Here is a 21118-nt window from a genome sequence, read left to right as displayed (position 1 = left end):
TGCACCAAAAAGAAAGTGTTTCCCATCATAGGATGCACCAAAAAGAAAAACAAAGTAATAATTGTCAAGCTAAGTAAATTGGATCTTGATGCAACTTTTATATCAACCACAAAAGTGTCAAAAATATTTAGTCTTGTACTTGTGATTTAGAGTTCCAAAATCTAAAATTGTTTGTCCTTCCAATGGTGTGAGTGTCCAACTCACACCTTCACAACAAACAGACAAAACGAGAGGGAAAACATTCTCCCTGTGGATGAGCAGCATATCAATGATAATTTCCTGCATGTGTGAAAATGGGGGGCTTGGTGTGCTCAAGGCCCCTGAGCGACTCTATCCGACCCAGCACAAGGCACACTTCCCCTTTTGCTTTGGCCTTTTCCTCTTCTATGGAGACCAGATGAACGATTCCACTCGACCTCTGACCTTCAGTAGGCAGATACGTGACACGCAGTTAGGAACACATTAGCAGCTGAGAGCCTGCGGGCGTGCCAGGATTGGCTGAGTCAGGATATTCCTACAGGACATGCCTGGAGTCCAACCCTTCAGGATTGAATGACTGTGGGTTCTCATTTATAAGGATGCATTCCTCCAAGGTCTTGGTATTTAGCAGCAAGGCGTTTGAGGCTCATAGAACATACTACACTTCCACACACTCAATCACTCAGTCTTTCAATACATAGTGACCTACTTATAGAATTGGCTTGTACCCCAGCTTCCAAATCCTGAGGTGTGGCATGCAAGATGGAAAGCAAATGAGGCAGTTGGGGGAATTGTAGCACTGGGCTTAAGTCACCTACTGCCTGTCAATAGTTGACACTCAAAAAGCCCTAACCTAGCAGCAAGACCTAATCTCCGTCGTCATGATTACTGCAGAAGACATGTCAGCGGTGCCTGTCACTGGGCTCATTGTCCACAGGAGAGAGTGCAACCAAAAACTCTCAGCAGTGCTCCTACATGTTGCCTTGGTAACACATCAAAGTAAAAAAAAACACTTACACGGCTTGGAAAAGAGGAAGGATGCCAGACTTGACATCCCATAATAAGCTGGTTATGAATGGGGTTCAGTGGGAGGCTTCACTTGGGGCTGTTGGGACCGTCTACATAAATACCCAGGCTTCATGCTCCCCTCTTTCACCGAGGGGAGAATACCCAATAGAGAAGTTGTCAGTGGGGACTTACAAATATGAAGAGGCTTAACAGCATCAAAATATTGTACTTGCTTACACTCAGGGCCAAGTGTAGGTGTGGTGTTAATGTGTTAAAGTATCAGACATGCAGTGGGGATGTCTGACAAGTGCTGGAATCCACACGCACACACACACACACACACACGCACACACACAGGCCTCATTGGAAATAAAGCTATGGCACACTTCCGCTCATGTTTTACATCCCAAGTGCTGACTCGATAGGATGTGCCCTTGGCTTGAGCCCACATGGCCTTTAATCAGCCAGTGGTCTACAGAAGCAAGGGAGGTTAAGATGCAGATCAGTATTTTAACATTCAGTGCGTTTACGTGCAGTTTAAAACCCAGATTATAATCGGATCGAATAATGGCAAGTAACATCACTGTATGTTGGTGTCAACCCCCTTTCATGTAAACGAGGGGAACTTCAATAACCCGAATATTCCCTTAACCGGGGGAGAGCCATTTTCGGGTTACTGATGTGCATGTAAATGCACTGATTGAGTAGCTTAGATAAGATTAAGAGACCCCTGTGGCATATTGGGACTCTAACTTTTAGTGAGATGCATGTCTGCTTTCTCACGCAGTAGTCGCAGTGATGTGAATCAAGTGTAAAGGCCTGTTTCACAGCAGGTATGGCACAGTAGTGATGAGACAGCCATTAAAAAGCAGACAAAAAACATGCTGTTCTCTCTCAGGGTAGGAACACACAAGTAGCAAAGTATTCATGAGGGAAGGTCTTGGGAATTTGTTTGAAAGTGTTTTTTTCTAACAGGAAGCACTGTAATGCATTTGATAATCAAACTGGAGAACCCATCCTGAAATTTCTTCGAATTGATTTGAAGTGACTATTAGCAGCAGAAAATGTCTGTTCTGTGATTTATGTGCTGCACCAACTCAATGCCTTAGGTTGCTTGGTTTTGGATCAGTGGTAACAAGCCAAGTCGGCAGTTTACAGTGCAGCTACTAAAATTGCCATCTACCTGAAAGGAAAACAGGATTATTGTCGAGCCCAATGCTTTGCGTTGTGCCTGATAGCACATATAAAGTGCTATCAGAGTGTCTGTGACTGTGAAAACAACTTTTTTGTCATCGACAACTGTGCGCATGACTCCATAGTGTTGTCTCTTAACTGGACTTCATGTCTCTATACAATTTAAAAGCAACTTACTTCTTAGCTCATTGAAGCAATTGCAAGCATGCAATGTTGGGTTGGAGGATTTAGGAGAAGGAACATCAGATGTTCCTTTTACAACAGCACATATAGTGCCATAGTATTATGACTAGTACAAATGTCATTAGTATTTATTTTTATACATTTTACCCTGAAAAATATTATACTTGCCCTGTCTAATACCCTTTAGTTTTCTTCCAATCTGTTGGCACTACTGACTGTAGTCACCACGAGCAGCTAGCTATCACAACTAAACATAGGAGACAGGGACAAAAAAGAGAGCAGCAGCTAGAAAAAAACACTCCTGATGGAACTTTAATTGAGTTTAAGCACTTAGGCAAACATCTCCCAAACTGCCACTTAAAAACAACCACAGCTCCTACTACTACTACAGGGAGTGAGGCAGTACGGGGAATTCTCTAAATCTGTTTCCTCAGACTGTATAAACAGCATCGCCTGTGTGACCAGAATAAAGCCTCGGAGGACATAATGCCATTTCATCACAAAAGCCCCTCAGCCTCTCCCCAAGTGAAGAGGTTCCATCGTCAATATCCTGATTAGGATTACAGGAGAATCCTAGTGCTAATCAACAATAAGAACTCTTGAGCTTTGTGCACTCTGTCGTGATTTCGCCGAGCAATAATCACAGAAACAGTGAGAGGCTTTGATTTCTCTAGACAAACACATTTAAGAAACAAGATGGAGTACCTGTCCTGTATTATCTGCCGAAAAGGAGGGACTTGACTCCTTTGTTCTACAAAAATATACAGCTGATGGTGGAACAAAAGAGGAAGTGATGGTTAGTGTGCATGTGTGTTAAGGCGTATTTTACTCAAAGGAGGAGCATCGCAGTAACAACATATTTACAGACATGTCTTCGTTTACTCGTCTCTATATCATTTCCACACAAAACCCAAACCAGAACCTCCATTTCAAATAGGGTGAAAAATATGAATGGCCACTTTACATAACAATTGATATAAGCCCGGCTGTGGGATTCCTGCATGACAATGAAGACCGTCTCCACACATAATCGCTGCCCTCAACTTCCACTGCTGCATTGTCGTCTACTTCCCAAAGAAGCCTAAGTATGGCTGCCACTGGAGTCTGCAAAGACCTTTTGTCATCTTCCTGGAAGTATTAGCAAGGTAATCTAGTTCTCAGATTCACCTATACTTGTTCCACTTGAGGATCCCGAGCATGAAAGTTGCCTGCAGGTGCATAATTTAGGGCATTTACTGCATTTTTAGGAGTTTGTGTTTGACCAAGTCTGGGTGAAATGGGGCAGTGCTTGCTCTGTGTGTGTGTGTGTGTGTGTGTGTGTGTGTGGGGGGGGGGGGGGGGGGGGGTATTAAAGAGGGGTATGTAGGCTTCCTAGCATTCAACTATAAATGGAGTGGACGGGTATCAGAGCTGCAGGGGCTGCTAGGAGAAGAAGCCCAGTCCTCCAGTCCATTGTTCTGGACTGCAGTGTGTGGGGGGATATTGTCTCCAGGCCAGAGACATGGCTAAGTGACCATAACAAAGGCTCATACCACAATACAGTTCTCCTTAGAGACGCTCAATACTTACCTTTCCCAAGTGGTCAAACTTGACATAATATGGAGATTTGAAAATGAGAAAGATAAAAGCCAAAAAAAAGGAAATGAAAATAATCCTAAAATGATGCTATATTCTCCCTCCCTCCCAACATATGTGATGAGAATAATTGCCTCGAGGCTGCAAACACAACCTTGTGCACGCATATCAAAACAGGTTATTATAAATATATGATGGCTATGATGGGGTGTGATAGAGGTAGAGCTTCTCTTAAGGGCTCAAATAAGGGAAGATTGTTAAAAGGATAATGTGATCACATTATCCTTTTGGCCGCGGCCAAAACCGGTTTTTCAGCTAAAGTCTAGTACCTTTAAGTAGTGTGAGCGCACCCGCTCCGCGCTCAACTGGGGCCAGCTGGGCCGCCACGGCCCGCTTGAAAGAGGTGGGCTTTAGCGGAGCCGTTTGCACATGTACGAGCACGAGCGTGCGCACGTGTACGAGCACGAGCACGAGCCCTACGACAGTAGCGTTATGTCCGCCTGTTCGGACATGTAAATAGAAGGACGGACCATGCGCGGACATTTAACAACAACAACAATGGCGGTGAAAGGTTCATGTTGGTGTGATGCGGAGGTGGAGTGTTTACTGCAGATTTGGTCGGATGAAAATATTCAAAAACAGTCGACAAGACGCACAAAAACTGTCTGTGGAAAGATTTGTAAACAAAGCCACACACACGCGATCAATGCCTGTGACGTGTTACGGCTTGAAGGCGTATGGACAGCAAGAAGTATTGGCCGAGGCCCTGGTAGTGTGAGTACAAACGGGGCTGGGGCGCGGGGGGGGAGAGGGAGGGGGGACAAGTACCCTAAAGTCCGGGTCTCGGTCCGGGAGGATAGTGTGAGCGCGCCCTTAATGACTAAAGAATCATATCTCCATCTCTGCTGGCATCCCTTTGTGTGTGCTAATTTTTCTGTCTGTCTAAAACTGCCTGTGTGTCTCACTGACTGTCTTTATTTTTTCTCCCTTTGCTGGCTTGACAGGCCTGCCAGTCTGTCTTTTTGTATTTCAGTTTGTCTCCCCTGCCTGTGAGTAAGTGAGAATGAGGTGAAACTGGGCGAGGAGCAGAGCAGATTCCTGATGCATGACCCCTCTGCTCACGTTTGGATGGCGAGCTGTCAGTCGGCCAGTTCATTGTTTGGCTTTTGTGTGTGACATCAGCTCTGCCCTGTGTGGATTCATAGAGAAGAGGTGGTTTAGCGGATTTACGCCGCTTCCTCTGCCACCAAAGGCCATGACCACTGCACGTGATTATCAGCCTGCTGTTGCTGTGCAGGGGACTCTGGGCAACGGGGCAACAAGAAATATAAGGACAAGTGTTGAGCCATACTATGCAAAGCTGTTCTGAAAAACATTCTGTGTTTGAGCTCTCCTTCTCGTTAGTCCATAATTATTCCGCAGTATAAACTAGGCTCATAACAAGCTTTTATAGTTGTAATATCCCCCATGTCGAAATAAATATGGATTTAGCCTAATCCTCTTTAAACAAAGCCGAGTATTAGAAATCTGTCACTTGACTAGTTACATAAACTAGTGCATTTCAGTAAAAGTCACACGAGGCCAGCTGCATGAAAACAAGCTTTCAGATGGCTGTGTTTACCAACAAGGCTTGATGACTTTATTCACACATTCAACTCAGGCCAAGACTCTAGTTGAATGTGTAATATGAACCCTAAGAATAAACTGAGGTCAGAATGATCCAAGATCCTAGGATGATGGCGCCAGGCCCCCGGAAGCCCACTCGATCATGTCACAAAGTGCTGTGGGACCAGAAAAAAATGTTACGCATTTCCAGATTTGTCTGAGAGACTTTCCTTGAGAAAGTGCTCCATTATAGTAAACAGGGGTTGGTTTGGCAGAGCATTGATTTAAAAGATATGCTGACTTGAAAATTATGGTTTTGCGGTTTGCCCACAGCAGATGAAGCAGAACCAAGAGTGCACAATTCAGACGTTAACAAAGGGTGACCTTAGATGGCATCCCAAAATACAAGAAGAATTCCTAAATATGCATTGAGGGACAAGACTACATGAGTGGAAAAGTGGAGTGTTTGTTGGGTACATGTCCATATCCTTTGCTCCTGTTTGGTTATTTTATGACTTCAAACCTGCTTGCACTGAGGTAGAGAAACCCGAATCTCTAGAGTTTACTCACTGTGTATTTAAAGTAAGATTAGAATAAGTGAACTGAATCATGTGTTACAAGGTTCACCAAAACAAAAACAAACTTCAACAGACTTTTCTCTGCAGGAGTCACAGGACTCGACTGAAGCTTTAATGATGTGATATTTTGATAAAAAATGGTTTTGGGACGGCTTCAGCAGTCGCAGTGGAGTCCCTATTCATCTCTGCATGAAGTGGTGTGGCAGGGGTTTAACATTTAATGAATAGAACAATGAACGCTAATGTGTACAAGGTTCAAAAAGCAGCAATAAGCGTGATGAACCCCTCAATACTCATTTCTAGATTGATCCACTAATGACGTCTTCACTGCATTACATTCAGAAAAGAGCTGCTCCGGGTCAGCTAAAACTTGTTTGAGAGAAATCTTAAGTCCCTTTCACACATGCACTGCAAACATGATATTATCTAGACATTCCCCAGTGGAGCGGTTTGTGAGATCACAAATGTCAGAATCAGTTGGACATGAAATTAAAAGTTAACAACATTGACAATCTCCTGTTGTGTGCTAAACGTGAGAAAGGGCAACACTGGACAATGTCCACAGTTAATTAATCAAGGATATTGTCCAGAGTAAATGAGAAAATGGCTTCAGAAAGTTGTAAGGAAGAAAAAAAACATAATGGTACCTTTCAGTATTTTTATTCTGTACTTTCTCAGCTCAACTAAATAGCTGTCACCAGCACATACGCCCAACATTTCCCTCAATTAGTATCAGTTCAGGAGAAATACCGTGTGACCTATAGTGCTCACGAGCAGGGAGATATATGCACACATTCAAACACACAGATTAGCATTTGTGTTGGAATGTGCTGGCACTCATAAATGTTTTGTAAGTGATTATAATATTACACGCCACAAATCACACAAGACAAAAGCATACCTAGGAAATGCCGCTGCCTTTTTAAAAGTACATGTGCAATACACAATACGTGTGCGAATGTGTTTGCGTAGGCGTGTTTGAGGAATGTAGTAACTGCCAGGTAATTAGGGTTCACATTCAGGTATGTAGAGCCGTAGGGAGGCCAGAGCAAGAGACAGACAGACAGACACTCCATGGGTTCAGTATGGCTTAATCTCATGCTGAGCACAGCCACTACAAAAGCACTCAGGTAGGGACATATCGACACTGGTGTGGTCTCCATGATCAAAGCTTTCAGCGCAGCCCTGCCCTCATGCCTTGGAAATGGACCAATTAGGGATAAGGGGGGGGGGGAGAGTTGGTTGCGCTGCGTTCCATACACCAAGCTGGCAGCAGCTTCAGACAAGGTAATTATACACGCTCTCCCTGTCTCCCTGTAACACTCATACTCACTACTATCATGGCTCACTCATCTTTCTACACCCCTACATTATATCCCTAAAACACAGTCCAAGATGATATAGGCTGACATGAGTCAAACTGTAGCTACATGTAGGACAATTAAGTTCTGTTGTAGGTAGCGGCACTTAAACCCCTTCCAAAACCACTCAGTGCTTTAAGACAAGGAGACCAGCAACCACTGTACGTCTCCGCCCTCATCATTCTGATTTACGGAGCTTGTTTGAGCACAATGCATTGCAAAGAACTCTGTCATTGTTAATGTTTAACAGCATCTTCATAGGAAAGAGGATAATTTCATTCATTTAGCACATAATCTGGAAGCAGATCTTAAGAAACATGACAAGAATGGGCTTTGTCACATCTTTAGACAAGCAGAGTTATACTCATGAAAAAAGCGAGCTTAGGACTGTATTTGTTTTTTATATCTCGACATGCACACACAAGTAGATGACTAGCACTGTTACGGTAAGATGATTGGATAACTATTTCATTAGTTTTTCTATTGAAAATTAATTGCCATTTCAACATTTCAACAATCACTTTATAGTTTAGGCCATTTATCAAATTAAAGTGACGAACATTTGCTGGTTTCAGCTTCTGAACTGTGAGTTTTTGCAGCTTTTTTTATATTTTATATCATTGTGAATCTACTAATGTGTGGTTTTGAACTACTGGTCAGACAAAACAAGCAATTAAGATGAAATTGGCTCTAATCAAATAAATAATTCAGAGATGAATTCAGAAGGACATGATGCCAGATTAAATTTAACCCTCAATAAGTGGTTTATAAAATATGGCTTGACCTTCATAGATTATTCTTGCCGATCTGACCCTTTCAGCAAAATGAATCAGAGTGCAGAAATACCACTGCATGAGAGAGCTTGTCTACTACATAGCGTGAGCAATATTTAAAATCTATGGAGCATTGGATTGTAACACTATACTATACAACCTAAATGTATGCCATGTAAAGCCAGCAACACACAGAATGAGATTGCACGATAACCACTTGGTTTGATGCTTAAAGATCTTTCCATTTGTCTCCACAGCAACTTGTAACGTAGCCCCCTTAGTGTTTGACCTCCCAGCCTGGAATTGCGTGGGAGTCGGATGTAATTAGCCTTCCTGGACTGTAGGTCACACATGACTACCTAAGGCAGTACAGTAAAACTGAGATGACTGACATGCATACAGAGCCTGTGGTGTGCAACAATGTAGGGCCTCATACTTCTAAGAAATTCTGTTATTTCTTATGAGAGAATTTAATGATCCCCTTCAGAGTAATCACTGCAGGTTTAGTAATGAGTGTGTGCTAGATGGAGCTGTGGAGAGGGAAAACATGTGCAAATGTGTTGATTTGCGAGTGTGTTTGCAATCTGGATCTTGACACAGACAGATGCTCAGGCCTGCTCTCTTGTCACTCTCCATCCTGTTGGGGCACTTGATATCTTGATTTTCCTCCATCTCCTCTGTTCAAAGAGGACCACAGGGTCATTATTGTGTACTGTAACTATAGCAAAGGCTGCTGTTAACAGGATATGATTCCTTGAGGTTACTTCACACTGTTTTTGGATAAAAACAAGCTGGTGAGAGAGATTTGGAAATAAACAAACATGTTTACAGCAGCAACTGGAAATCTAGTTTCTCTGTTTGCTGTTGCTGACTGGAATCTGCCTTCTGTGCACTGAACCATAGAATAAAGCCTTGAGGTCAAACATGATACAGACATGACTCAGACAGGAGTTCAAGGCAACTAAAATTGACCTTTTCACTTCATATCTGAAAAAGCAAACAAAGCCACTAACATATGGCTTTTGTCTTTAATGGGAAAGGTTATAATGGGCGTTAATCCCTGGAAAAATGACGCTGCAGTGGTCACAGGTATTTATCGGCTCCAGCTCCGATCAGCAGTAACGGGAACACGTCATCCAAGTTGCCAGCACAATGCTATGATGTGCGTTGCCTCCGTTGGTAACTTCAGCCATACATTTTCTTCATCTCCATGCAAGTAGCGCTTAGACATCTGTCCATTTATTCAGCACAGAGTTTTAACGAGAGACTGTTATGAGGGAAGTGCAAATAAGACTTAACACCATAATGTTCTCACTGACCTCCAAGATGCTTTCTACCTCCTTTGGCTCCTGGTTAAGTCCTGTATCACATACAAAATTCTCCTCGTGAGCCTACACCTCTGCATATGCATACTAATATGGGTGGGAAAACAATATAACTGAATTGACAATAGTACCAACAATATGACTGTTCAATGATCAACATTAGAATTAAAGTACAAAGAAAGAAGGCAGGTATACTTCAGTATTGATAATGCAGCCTGCAGTCATTCCTAATGCAGACACTATGTGGACATGTAGACAGGCTGTCTAGAAGCTGCTCAAACCTTGGACCAGAATAGCTCTGATAATGTATCTGTCATGAATGTGTGTCATCAGGACCTGTTCCCCAGCACCACTGTGGAAAACCAAATGGCTGCACTGCCTGCTTTATTTAAAGCGGTTACCATGACTGCATAAAGTGGTAAACATATAATGTAGCGCGCAAATGTAGTTTAAACACAATATATCTCCAAAGGCTAGAGGTAGTGACATTTATACTGCCAGAAAGATAAATAAATGTTAAGATTATAATTCTCTGCTCCTGTTAATGAATAGAGAGAAAGCACAGTGAAGTATTGTTAAATTGTAAATTTCAGCTCTGTGAAATGTCATCTTTCTAACCAAGTTCACATGTCCGGGGGAATAAAAGTGGCTTAAAAGCTAGCTGATCATGTGAGAACCAGCACAGTAGGAGAGAGCCCCTCTCACCCCATCCTGCTGAAACGAGAAGGCCAGCTGCAAATACAGCTTTCCCACATTTGCACAGGATCCCGGGAGATGGGTGGTCAAGCCATTACAAAAAGAGCAAAACCATCCAGCGAATGGAAATGCCTTGCAGGGATAGCACTTTAAGGAAATCTGTGATCTGGCTCATTTTCCAGTTATTGTTTTTTGACTAACAGGAGATTGCTCACGAATCATTTATTACACGTGATGTCCTATAGATGGGAAAGCAATCACATGCACTTGAAGCGATAGACTATAAAATGTAAGGTAAACTTGACATTGCTAAGCTGTGGTACCCACTGAGAAGCAGAAGAGCGTGTGCTCGTTTCATTGTCTCGGCTGAGATCACATTAATGCTTTAATGTTTTAGTCTGACAGGTCACAAGCAGTGAGGTCAAAGGTCATTGTGATAGCTCTCAGTCCTCACCACACCCAGCTGCTCTCCAAAGAGCTAAATACTGGTACTTGCAGTTTATGCTTAACAAAGATGGTTTAAAAAGACCCTAAACACGGGTTGTTTACACAAAGGGCCACTAAGTGAGTGAATATGGGATTTTTTTCCATTTGATGGGAATGTGATCCATCCATTTTTAGTGCTCCACATAACCCCACTTTTCCATAATGTAAACAGTGGCTCATTTTTCTAATTGACTTTCTCTGTCCCTCTCTCAGGACAATAGAGGCTGGTCCTTGACTTCTTTATGACTTCCCCTTTATGAGTTCTTGGCTGATTATGCCTTCAAGAAGCCCTTAATAAAGACTAAGCAAACAGAGCTTTCGGCATAGCCCATGGAAAACTCGGGCTGCTGTGAAAGGCTTCTCTCCCCTTATGGCAGAATGCCAGCCATATAGCATGGGACAAAGATGAAGAGTATTGAATATTCGCCAAAAACATAGGCTAAATGAGAAGCTCATGAAAAGCTCTCACTGGAGCATTCTAACTGAGCTAATGAAAAAGTTTAGCCATATAATAAGTGTTTTTTTTTATATGTTTTCTTCAAGATAACATGCACATGTAGTGGAAAGAAGGATGGAATAAATACATACTGATTTCCATTCAAGCCTTCAATCAGATTTACTCTCTGCTTTTACCTGATCTTCACTGAACTGTGAACGTATACATTCTGGTGGAACTGCAGTGAGAAGAGATTTGAAAACATTGATTCCAACACATATTTTTTGAATATAAAATCTTTTAAAAAGGTAAAACTACTCAAATTATTTTCCACGCCAAGCCTTGGCAGTCATGCAGTCCTGGAGGCCTTCAATAACCACAGTGGGCCAACAGAGGGTCATATCAAACAGAAAACCTAATTTCCTGCTTGGCAAGAGTGCAGGGATACTAATCAAGATAAAAGGTCTGAAACAGGAAGTGAGGTGAGTGTTTGGCATGTAAGGTGGTCATCTTTTTGGGTTTCTTTTTTCTATGGAAAGCTAATAAAACAGTCAGTTAAAACCTACCTTTCCCTGTGCTTTCCACACCCTGACAGACACAACCCCTCTGGACGTCTGCTGCATTTCTTACATTTTTCAGGCTGGTTAAGCTGGAGGCCTCAGGATTCCCTACCACATTTGATCAGCTGTTCTGTGGGAGTCAGAACGGCCTTGAACATCTAACTGTCACCCACCAACAATGGAGAGGCAGTGGCTCTCGTATCCAAGCACACGCCAAGCCTTGTTTAAGCCAGGACAAATAATGTGCCCATCTTTTTACAATCCTTTCATTCTCTTCATGACACCCAGGTTTTTATCACCCACTCATCTGCACAATGCTGGACACTTGCATCCGCAGTCCATTTCAATGGCAGGAAATTGGGAATGTAAAACAGACCAGTAGTGAAAGGACATGCGGCTCCATCAGTCTCCATACAAACAATGGAGAATCTCCCAGTGTTTAGCTTCTACTTCCCCCCGAAACAAAGCACTAACAATGAGGCGCTATTATGACTGACCGTGTCTGCCGTTACCAGCAGCAGTTTCTGGATGACACTAGGATTAGAACACATCTTCAAATAGTTTTGCACTGAGCAAAATTATTTAAAGGTCTAATTTTACGCACATTTTCAGGTTCATACTTGTATTTTGTGTTTGTTCTCAAACATGTTTACATGCTTTAATGTTCAAAAAACACATTTTTCTCATACGGTCAGACAGTACCTGTGTTCACCCCTGATCCCTCTGAAATGCTCACTTTTAGCACCTATCTCTTTAAACACACCTCCCAAAAAAAGCCTAGTCTGCTCCGATTGGTCAGTGTTTCCAGGTCCTTCACAACTGCACTCCTGGTATTTCTGCACCATCACTGCAGCTGGGGTGGCGACCTTTTGTACCTATTTATAGTATAGTTGTGACATCAGAAGCGTACAGAAGTCCTGACGGCTTGTGTTAAGGTGCTTTTACGCTCTGAGTTGAAGTCTTTCCAATTGAAGGCATTCAGGGCGCTCTTGCAAAAATGCAAGGCATGTAGAGCAGAAAACAACAGGCGCTCAGTAACGCAAAAGCAGTGAGCAAAATCCTTCACTCTCATTAAAAGCAATTAAAGAATGCCACACCAGGCTGCTAAAAAGCGTTACGTTTCAGATTTGTGCAGCTTTACGCCCAAATCAGTCAAGTCTTTACGTCATCAAATATGCGTCAAAAAAAGCAGTTTGCAGTCAGTGAGCAGACAATACAACATGCCCCCTGCCACCATTTAGAGCACAGTACCTGTCCAAAACAAGACATACTAACTGTACACTTGACAAATACATTTTTTTACAAAGCGGATTTCAGCCAAAAGAATGACAAATAATTATTTCTATGACTGCAGCGCATTCGACAACAAGCAAAACGGCATCTCATATTGTTCCCTGATGGGAGATTTAGAAATGTGCACCCTGTAGCACAAGTGTTTGTTTACATCATGAGAAATAATACTCCCTCTCAGACAAGAGTCTCTACGGGCTTGATAAGGATCATGGGTATTTATTACATCCAGCAGAGCCCTTTCAGTGAGCGGTGTGATAACAATCTAGCATACACTGAAGAGGATTTCTGTATGTTAGTGCATATAGTACCTGTTTTTTTTCGCACAATGACAACTGAGACAAAACCACTGACACAAAGACGAAAAGAGGTTCCCTGAAAATCCTTGTGTACTGAAAACACTGGGGACAGTTTAAATGCGGATGGAGATCTTGGTTATACTATACAATGAACATCCTACGAGACTAACATTGTGTGGCTGTAATTGCCCAGATTCTGGCAGTCTGGTCCCAGTCGCCACTAGGGGTGACATGTCATCTCAAAAAGGCATAGAGAGAAACCAATCACAGCCCAGTTAGTCAAACCTCCATCAGCTGGTCACAGCTCCCTCTCTCACAGTTCTCTCACTTCTCCTGGGGAGAAAAGCACTGGGCTGGAGCCAATTCAAAACTACAGGGTTACACACACACACGCACACAAAGAGAGCCCAAGAGAGAGCGATAGAAAGACCTTGACCTGCTCATTCCCCTCCAAAACCTCAATGCCAAAGCTTCGGCTCTAAATAAATACAGCCTTCAAAGGGAGAGATGGTTACCCACTGGAACCAACACTTTGTTTCAGCCTTGGTTTGACAGATAATCCCTCACAAATCCTAAATCTCTGTGGGATTCACATTCAGCCAAAGTGGCAGAAATATACATACGGACAAAAAGAGCCCACAAAAACATGCAAAAATGGAATCAAAACTGGTATCATTTGAAAAGGTTAATGGGGAAAATAGCAAAGGGATCTGCTACCAAGGTCTGGGTCATATAAAATAAATGACAATTAAGATGTGTAAGGTATATCTAGCCATGAAGAAATATCACTACATGAACACCATATCTTCTGGATCTGGTTCAGCTGGAAAGCCAAGTGAGACTGAAAAGCTGTTAGACACCCACACCTAAATATTTGCATATACACAAAGACAGTCCAACTGACACACAGGGACATCACCAGTATTTTAGAAATATAGGGTCTATCAATGTGATCCCCCACCACTATAAACCTCTTTAAAGACTTGAGCATAAAGTCATCATTAACAGAGAACACAGTCACTCAGGATAGTGTTTCCATCTTCAATTCTCAGGCTCATTCAACTACTGCAAAGGCAATAATCACCATGCTCTGGATCAGTTACATCTAATGTGCAAGATCTTGAGGACAACCAAGAACATCTTTGAGGAGGCCAGCAGACCTTGTTTTCTGAGTCAGTAATTCTCTAGGAAATAATATCAGAAATATATGCATCGTTGACACTGCCTTAGGACATTAATAGTCCCAGTATTCAAAACAAGCCTCCAAACCACATGCACCATAGATAATAGTTTTAATCTGTTCTGCTGACCAGCAACTTTTTCTCTAGATTGTTATTACTCTTGTTACACATGCATTGTATTCCGTTGTAAATAAAACTGCATGTTGCTGTATCTCCCCAGCAAAACTGCGGAGGCCTTGACCTCTCACTCCTCAATTGCAATCCAAAGACCCCTTGTATGTACACAGCAGTCATTTAGTGGGACCCTCTCAGCTAAGGCATATGATTCAGACACTTCTGAAGAAAGGTCACCATCAGTCCTGTGAAAACAAGAGGCCCTCTCAGTCTGGCTCCAGGACTGCAACAGCCTACCCAGCTGGGTGCTCTTCATTTACTGCCCCTGCCAACGATAGCCCATTGGCCATTCATCACAGCAAAGAGTCAGGGCTTAGATGCTCGTGTGCCATGTTGATCCACCCACACTGAAAGCTAAGGCAGGTGAGGTCAGGGCAGATTAATAACCGGAGTGTAAATCTTTTCCCCCTACAGGAAATCACAAAACGGGTGAAAGCTCCTCGGGATCTCCTCTTTCAGCTCTCTGCTTATTGATCCGTAGCAACTTCATTTCCAGCATTCACCTTGACAGCAACCAATCACACTTCTGCAAAGTGCAGCAGGGCTGAAGATGCTTAGGCATCACACTGACATTCACCTATGGCTCAGTTTCTTCAACCTTACTGTATTTTGATGTTGAACATGCGAGTGAAATACGCTCTTAACACAAAATGTGCCATGACTGACAGTGGGCTGATGGGTGATGAGCAGGTGACAGCCCTTTTTGAGCCTTATGCATCTGGTACATTAAAAACAAAACAACCACCTCTGCAAATCATTGAATCTATGTGTCACCAAGGAAGCTCTATTTTCTGATTTATGTGGCTATTGCTTTGACAACCAACCCAATTAAACAATGTCTCAAAGCAGGTGTCTCATTTGATCTTATTTAAGAATAAAAACTGAAAAGTTAATAAAGGCTTATATTTTCAAAGTGACTGTCAGACTAATTTACTCGTGGTCCCTTGTGTGCCATGTGACCATCGTGACCTGTGTCTATCCAGGTTCCTCTTACCTTATTAGAGTAGGGCGGCTTGGAGAGGTTGATGCCATCTCTGATGAGCTTGTCCCTGATCATTATCTTCAGCTTCAGCTTTGGGTAAATCACCAGCTCCCTCCTGTTGCCCAGCGTCAGGTTCCTCTGCGCGCCAATGTATCCACCGTTGCGCCCAACCCGGTCACTGTTGGGCTCGGTCCAGGACTTGGATCCCCGCAGTTTGGACTCATACTGGTCCACCATGTGACTCGTATAAATCTCGGCTGCGGGAGGCATCGGCTCCAGGGTGAAGTAGAGTCCACTGGCCGTCTCGTTGGCTTCATCTTTTAGCCTCCTCACCGCGTCGTGAATCCTCTGCCTGTGGTGAGGGATGTAGACTCCGATGGCATCCAGGTCGGGGTCTCCTATTTGTTTGCAAACCTCCAGATCGTCATATCCATTATCCACAAAAGCCTCGACGTACTGGGCAAGCTGGAGGGTCTTCAGCCATTCGTAAACGATGACAGGTCCGTTGGTTGTCATTTTGCCTGTTGCCAGATCGACCACAACTCGGAGGACAGGAGACACTAAAGTGATGGTTACTTTCCCATTCGGCGTTTTAAACGCATAATAAGGTCGCTAATAACAATGTGTGCTTTTTCTGAGTTATTAGGAAAGTAACGATAACTCCATTAAACGAGTTTTGGATTATCCATACTAAACGTTTGGTTACCATCCCAAACCTGGTGAGTCCGCAGTGCTTTAAGCCAGAGCCGTAAGTGAATTAAAGGCTCAGTCTGACAGTCAGTAACACCTGCCAATATTTACAAATCAAGATCACTTCAGTTCCACTTGAAACAGCTTTCAAATCCCAAATGTCATTTCAGCATTTCAGAGTCTTACCACGCGCAGTCAGTCCCATTAATTAGGCTTCCTTTAACAAACAAGAAAGCAGTTGCCTCAAACTATTGTCATTCAAATAGCTGCTGGAGCAGATCTCGTCCGTTACGCACGGCAGCTGCTGCGTCTTACAAACGTTTTCACGGCTTTATCCTCCTTCCTTATACTTCTCTGTATCGCTGTGCGTCAGCGCGTTGAAGAATTAAATCCAAATGACGCCCAAAGGGCTACAAAATGAAAGAAAGTCGGCTGCCGACGACTGACTGCAACCGCACGGTTCCGCGTCCAACCTATCAGGCTACACGTAGTCCAGTTCTTCCAGCCGGCACATCACTACACTGGAGCTGCAGCCAAGAGCCAACATGCTCACTGCTGCTCCTCTACCGTCCACGCCCCCCAAATCTCCCTGTACCCATTTAAAAATAGTGATGCGAGTCCTTTCACCCCCCTCTCCCAACTTGTCACGCCGTCTTGGGGCACACAGTGTGTCACCAGGTTCCCACCGACTTGGCCAAAGTTCGTCCTAAGCAAAAGCCCAGGTTAAACCTGTCGCACAGTTAAGATGAATATCCTAGCTGCTGATTTGTGTGACATGATTCTCCCCCCCACAATGTGATTTCGTTCACCGCACCTCTCCTCTTTCTCTCTCCCTCTCCCTCGCTCACATACTCGCTCTCTCTCACTCATTCAGCATTTCCACGGTTGGGTTTCTGTACACGCATGAGCTCCCTCTATGTGGAAAGTGGGGAACTGAAAATTTCGCAGCACTGGAGCTGATGTAATGTACTTACAAGACACTGATGTACTAACTCTTCAACCCATCTATGCATTATCTGTATGAGCAGACATTTGATGCAATTCTTTTTTGACTTTACAGCATTGGAGAGCAGGTGCAGTCCAACTGTGTCTATCAGATTGCAGCACTACTGGATGCCATCATTATGAGACAAGTCAAACTGTCTGGGAAACCAGAGAGGGAGAGAGACAGAGAACTAAAGGAATAACTCTACTTGAATAAGACCTGTCCACTCTGTCCAAATGGATGCCAAGCCTGCCGGTGCTGATGCATGCTTTATCAAATCTGAGCTGACAGCTTGTTAGGGGTCAGTTTGATACAATCACCATCTCGGCTCTGTGCTGGAAGTGATTTGCCTCGGCCCATTATGACATGCGGCAAAGCTAGGGAACAAACACACCAGTCGAGGAGGAGTAAGGAAGCATATCTAACAGCCCCCAATATCGGAGAAGCAGCATCCGAAATGTAAAAAAAAAAATGCATGTCAAAATGTCAGTGGAAGAGGTATGTGTCAGTGTAGATCCTTCATCATGTTCCCAGTCCAATCAGACTTGATGTAGTTGACGTTTCCTGTGATCTACCTGTCTGCTGTTTCATCCGATTTACTCAGAAAGATTCAAGATTCAAGAAGCGTTATTTATCCTGAGGGAAATTATTGAAAGGCTCTATGGTCCCTCTTTGTAAACCCTCCTTTAAAGTGGTTTGACTGACAGGATCAATCAGGGTTAAATGTGTGTAGAGCGTGATATGATTAGACTAATATTGACTTCTTCTTATAAGAATCTAGTGCAGTGCCCATTCCGAGTGTGTACCCAATTATCTATACACTCAAAACTGCACTCTCTTTGGTCCTCAGCAATACACCTGCCAAGTGGGAATTTCATTGAATGAACGGCTCAAGTAATGCAAAAGGACAGTCATACATGCATACATACACACAGAGAGATTACTTCTGTTGTAGGTAGATGATGATGCTTCAGCACAACCTATTGCCGAAATGGCACCAACTTTGTCATGTCCACTCAGACATCATATCTACAATTATCCACCAAATTTGGTTGCAATAGCACAAAGCAGTCAGAAGCTATGACATTGTTTGTATTATAAGCCTAGCCTAAAGTTGAGCAAACTTTGAGGAGCAGCTTTCGCACAACTGTAACTTTTTACAGCTTGGTCCAGCGATGTTCTGTACCAAATTTAGTCATGACTGATAAAAATTTGTAGGAGTAGCAGAGAAAACACATTTAAACACAGTAGACCCACGGAATCAAGAAAAACAAAAAGTTAGTTGTCATAGCACCACTATCTTGCCAAATGACACCACATTTGACAACGCATTGCCTTGGATCCGAGACAAAACACCTGCCAAAAGTAAAGTAGATCAAATAAACGGTTCTTTAGACATGTAAAGGATGAATGAAAAGGCATACTGATAGACAAAGATACAGAACCTTGCTTTACAGTAAGATATTTAGCTACTTTACCAACACATAAACTAAAAACTGTGTTTATACTGTAGAACATCACATCAACATCAGGAATTATGCAAAAATGTAAAAGCCAGGGACAAGGTTAACATTCACTCTGAACACAAACCGACACAGCCCTCATTTATAGGATATAAAACTCACAAAGCTCTGCCCTCATTGTTTAGACATGTCATCAGATCGGTTACAGGACAGGACGGGAGCAGGGAATTATGCGAACAGAGTGACAGATGGAACAGGGAGACTGGTGCTCTCTATGGTGGGTGGACTCAGAGTGTGCACTGGCAATGCCAGGATTGCTGTTTCCACTCTGCTGCTCCAGGCCATGGAGAGCGACCCGCGGGGGCTGGTAGAGGCAAGGGTGGCAACCTAACACAAATGTCACACTGGCTGTATAGAAAACACAGGACTGTTTGTTTGCAAGGCAATCATATGAATGATGTAATAGTGTTTTGATGACTGAATTTTATGAAAATTGACAGTATATGCTGGTCTGTCAGATAAAACAAATCAAATACATTATAGTCATAGTTAAGTGCATAGTGCAGAGATACCCAATCGTTTTAGCTTAAACAAAACAATGACTAATTGAAAAGGTGGTTTTAAAAATGTCATAAAATAGTGAAAAAATACACATCACCCCTTTAAAAATGACTTTGTCCAACTAATTTAACATTCAGTGATATCAAATATTTATATATTTCCCATTTTCTAAAAGCTTGAATCGAAAACGGTTTGGTATTTTGTCTTAAATTACTTAAAAGATGAATCAATTATCAAAATATTTTTCTAATAATTTTCTGTAAACGACTTTTTCAGTACTAAAAGACTATTATATAGCCTTTATAAAAATTGACTTTTTATTGACTAGAATAACTTGATTTAAGTGCATTATCACATGTGTTGTTATTGCATGAGTTAGTACTCATGCAATAGCATTATTGATTTGTAGTGACATAAAAAAAAGCAGTTTATGCCCATATCGAGCAACAGACCCATTGCTCGTTCCATTGAGTGTGGCAGTACTGCCCTGGAGCCAGAGCACTGCTGCCACATCAATAACACCTCAGTAACCATCCCTTAATAAAATCTGAAATAGGCAGCTCAGAGCATTAGTGCAGGTAAATATGAATATGTGGCAGTGAGAGAGCACAGTATTGGATCTGGTAAATATGTATAGGCTGCTCTGACTGTGTTGATTGAAAGGGGGTGACTGTGGCAGGTTGAGGGAATAAAAGCTCCAGTAGACACTGCTGGAAGGTGAGAGGAGATCGACACAATAGCAGCTCTGCTGACAGCCAGGCTCTCTCTATGCTAATATACACTGGCTGTTTTCTGTTTCTCTCTAAAAAGGGAAGACGTGGGTATTAGAAGGTGGAGAATTTTGTTGGGTGATATTTTAAGGTCTCCTTGGCTTCAGATGTCTATGTTGCACCTTTCAAGACCTCAATTTTAAAATCATTTGAAGCAGAGAATGGCTTCTGTCCACCTAAATGCAGAGGCACCATGAAGGTCATGGATGTTGGTTTCGAGGTGGTGACTATCTGTCAGACCCTGATAGAAACGTAGACTCTTCTGCCAGCAAACACAGAAATCGCAATTCATGCTTTGAATTGAATGTGGTCCTGCGGTAGATGTGGTTAAGCATGGCAGCTATTCCTGACCAGCATTCCTGGATTTATTATCAAGTTTTCATGTTGCCAAAGCAATATCACAAATGTATGATTTCAAAAGGAAATTATTTTATATAAAACGTTATAGAACAACAGTAAATAAAAATATAAAATGTTTTGTTCTCCATCTCTTTCTGTAACAGTGTCCAACAAGTGTTGGCTGGAGAGGATAAGATTAGAGGAAACAATCCTGTAATGTGATGATTGCCTGTGATTGCTGCATATAGCATTTGGCTTCATCAGAGCAGTGTCCCAATGTTCGTGGATAACAAGCTTTTTACAATGGGAAGAATTTACCCTCAAAATAAATGTTCAGAATTGTGCATGAACAATTTGGGGAGCAGAGAAAAGCTCTGGATGTTATAATGATGATGAGTGGTTTTGTGGTGAACCTGAATACAATCAGCACTACATTTTGTTTGTATTGTAGGGGTATAATTAAAGGCAAAAGTTAGTTAGTTTTGTAGGCGTAAAAATTAAGCAGCCCTCCTTGGCAGTCGGTGGTCCGGGCCATCTAGTGAATTCTTTCTCATCCTTTTGGCATCTTCAATGGAGAGGGAAGGAGAGGGCTTCATTTGTCTTTATACGCTATTAATTACAAGCG

At 42.6% G+C, this 21118-nt stretch overlaps 1 protein-coding gene across 2 annotated transcripts in view; it reads right to left on the bottom strand.

Moving 5' to 3' along the window:
* Positions 1–16201, bottom strand: part of sash1a (SAM and SH3 domain containing 1a) — a gene marked incomplete at its 5' end in the record, with an annotated part of 160138 nt that extends 143937 nt beyond the window's left edge. For both annotated transcript variants that reach the window (XM_083934040.1, XM_083934041.1), the window contains one exon: positions 15698–16201. In XM_083934040.1, the coding sequence (XP_083790166.1) occupies positions 15698–16201 (504 nt within the window). The remainder of the gene's footprint in view (positions 1–15697) is intronic.
* Positions 16202–21118: the final 4917 nt, after the last annotated feature.

The sequence above is a fragment of the Echiichthys vipera genome, assembly GCF_963691815.1.
Source record: "Echiichthys vipera genome assembly, chromosome: 19".
In the NCBI taxonomy this organism is placed as follows: Eukaryota; Metazoa; Chordata; class Actinopteri; order Perciformes; family Trachinidae; genus Echiichthys; species Echiichthys vipera.
Note: the sequence above shows the minus strand (reverse complement) of the source record. Positions and strands in the feature narration are given on the sequence as shown.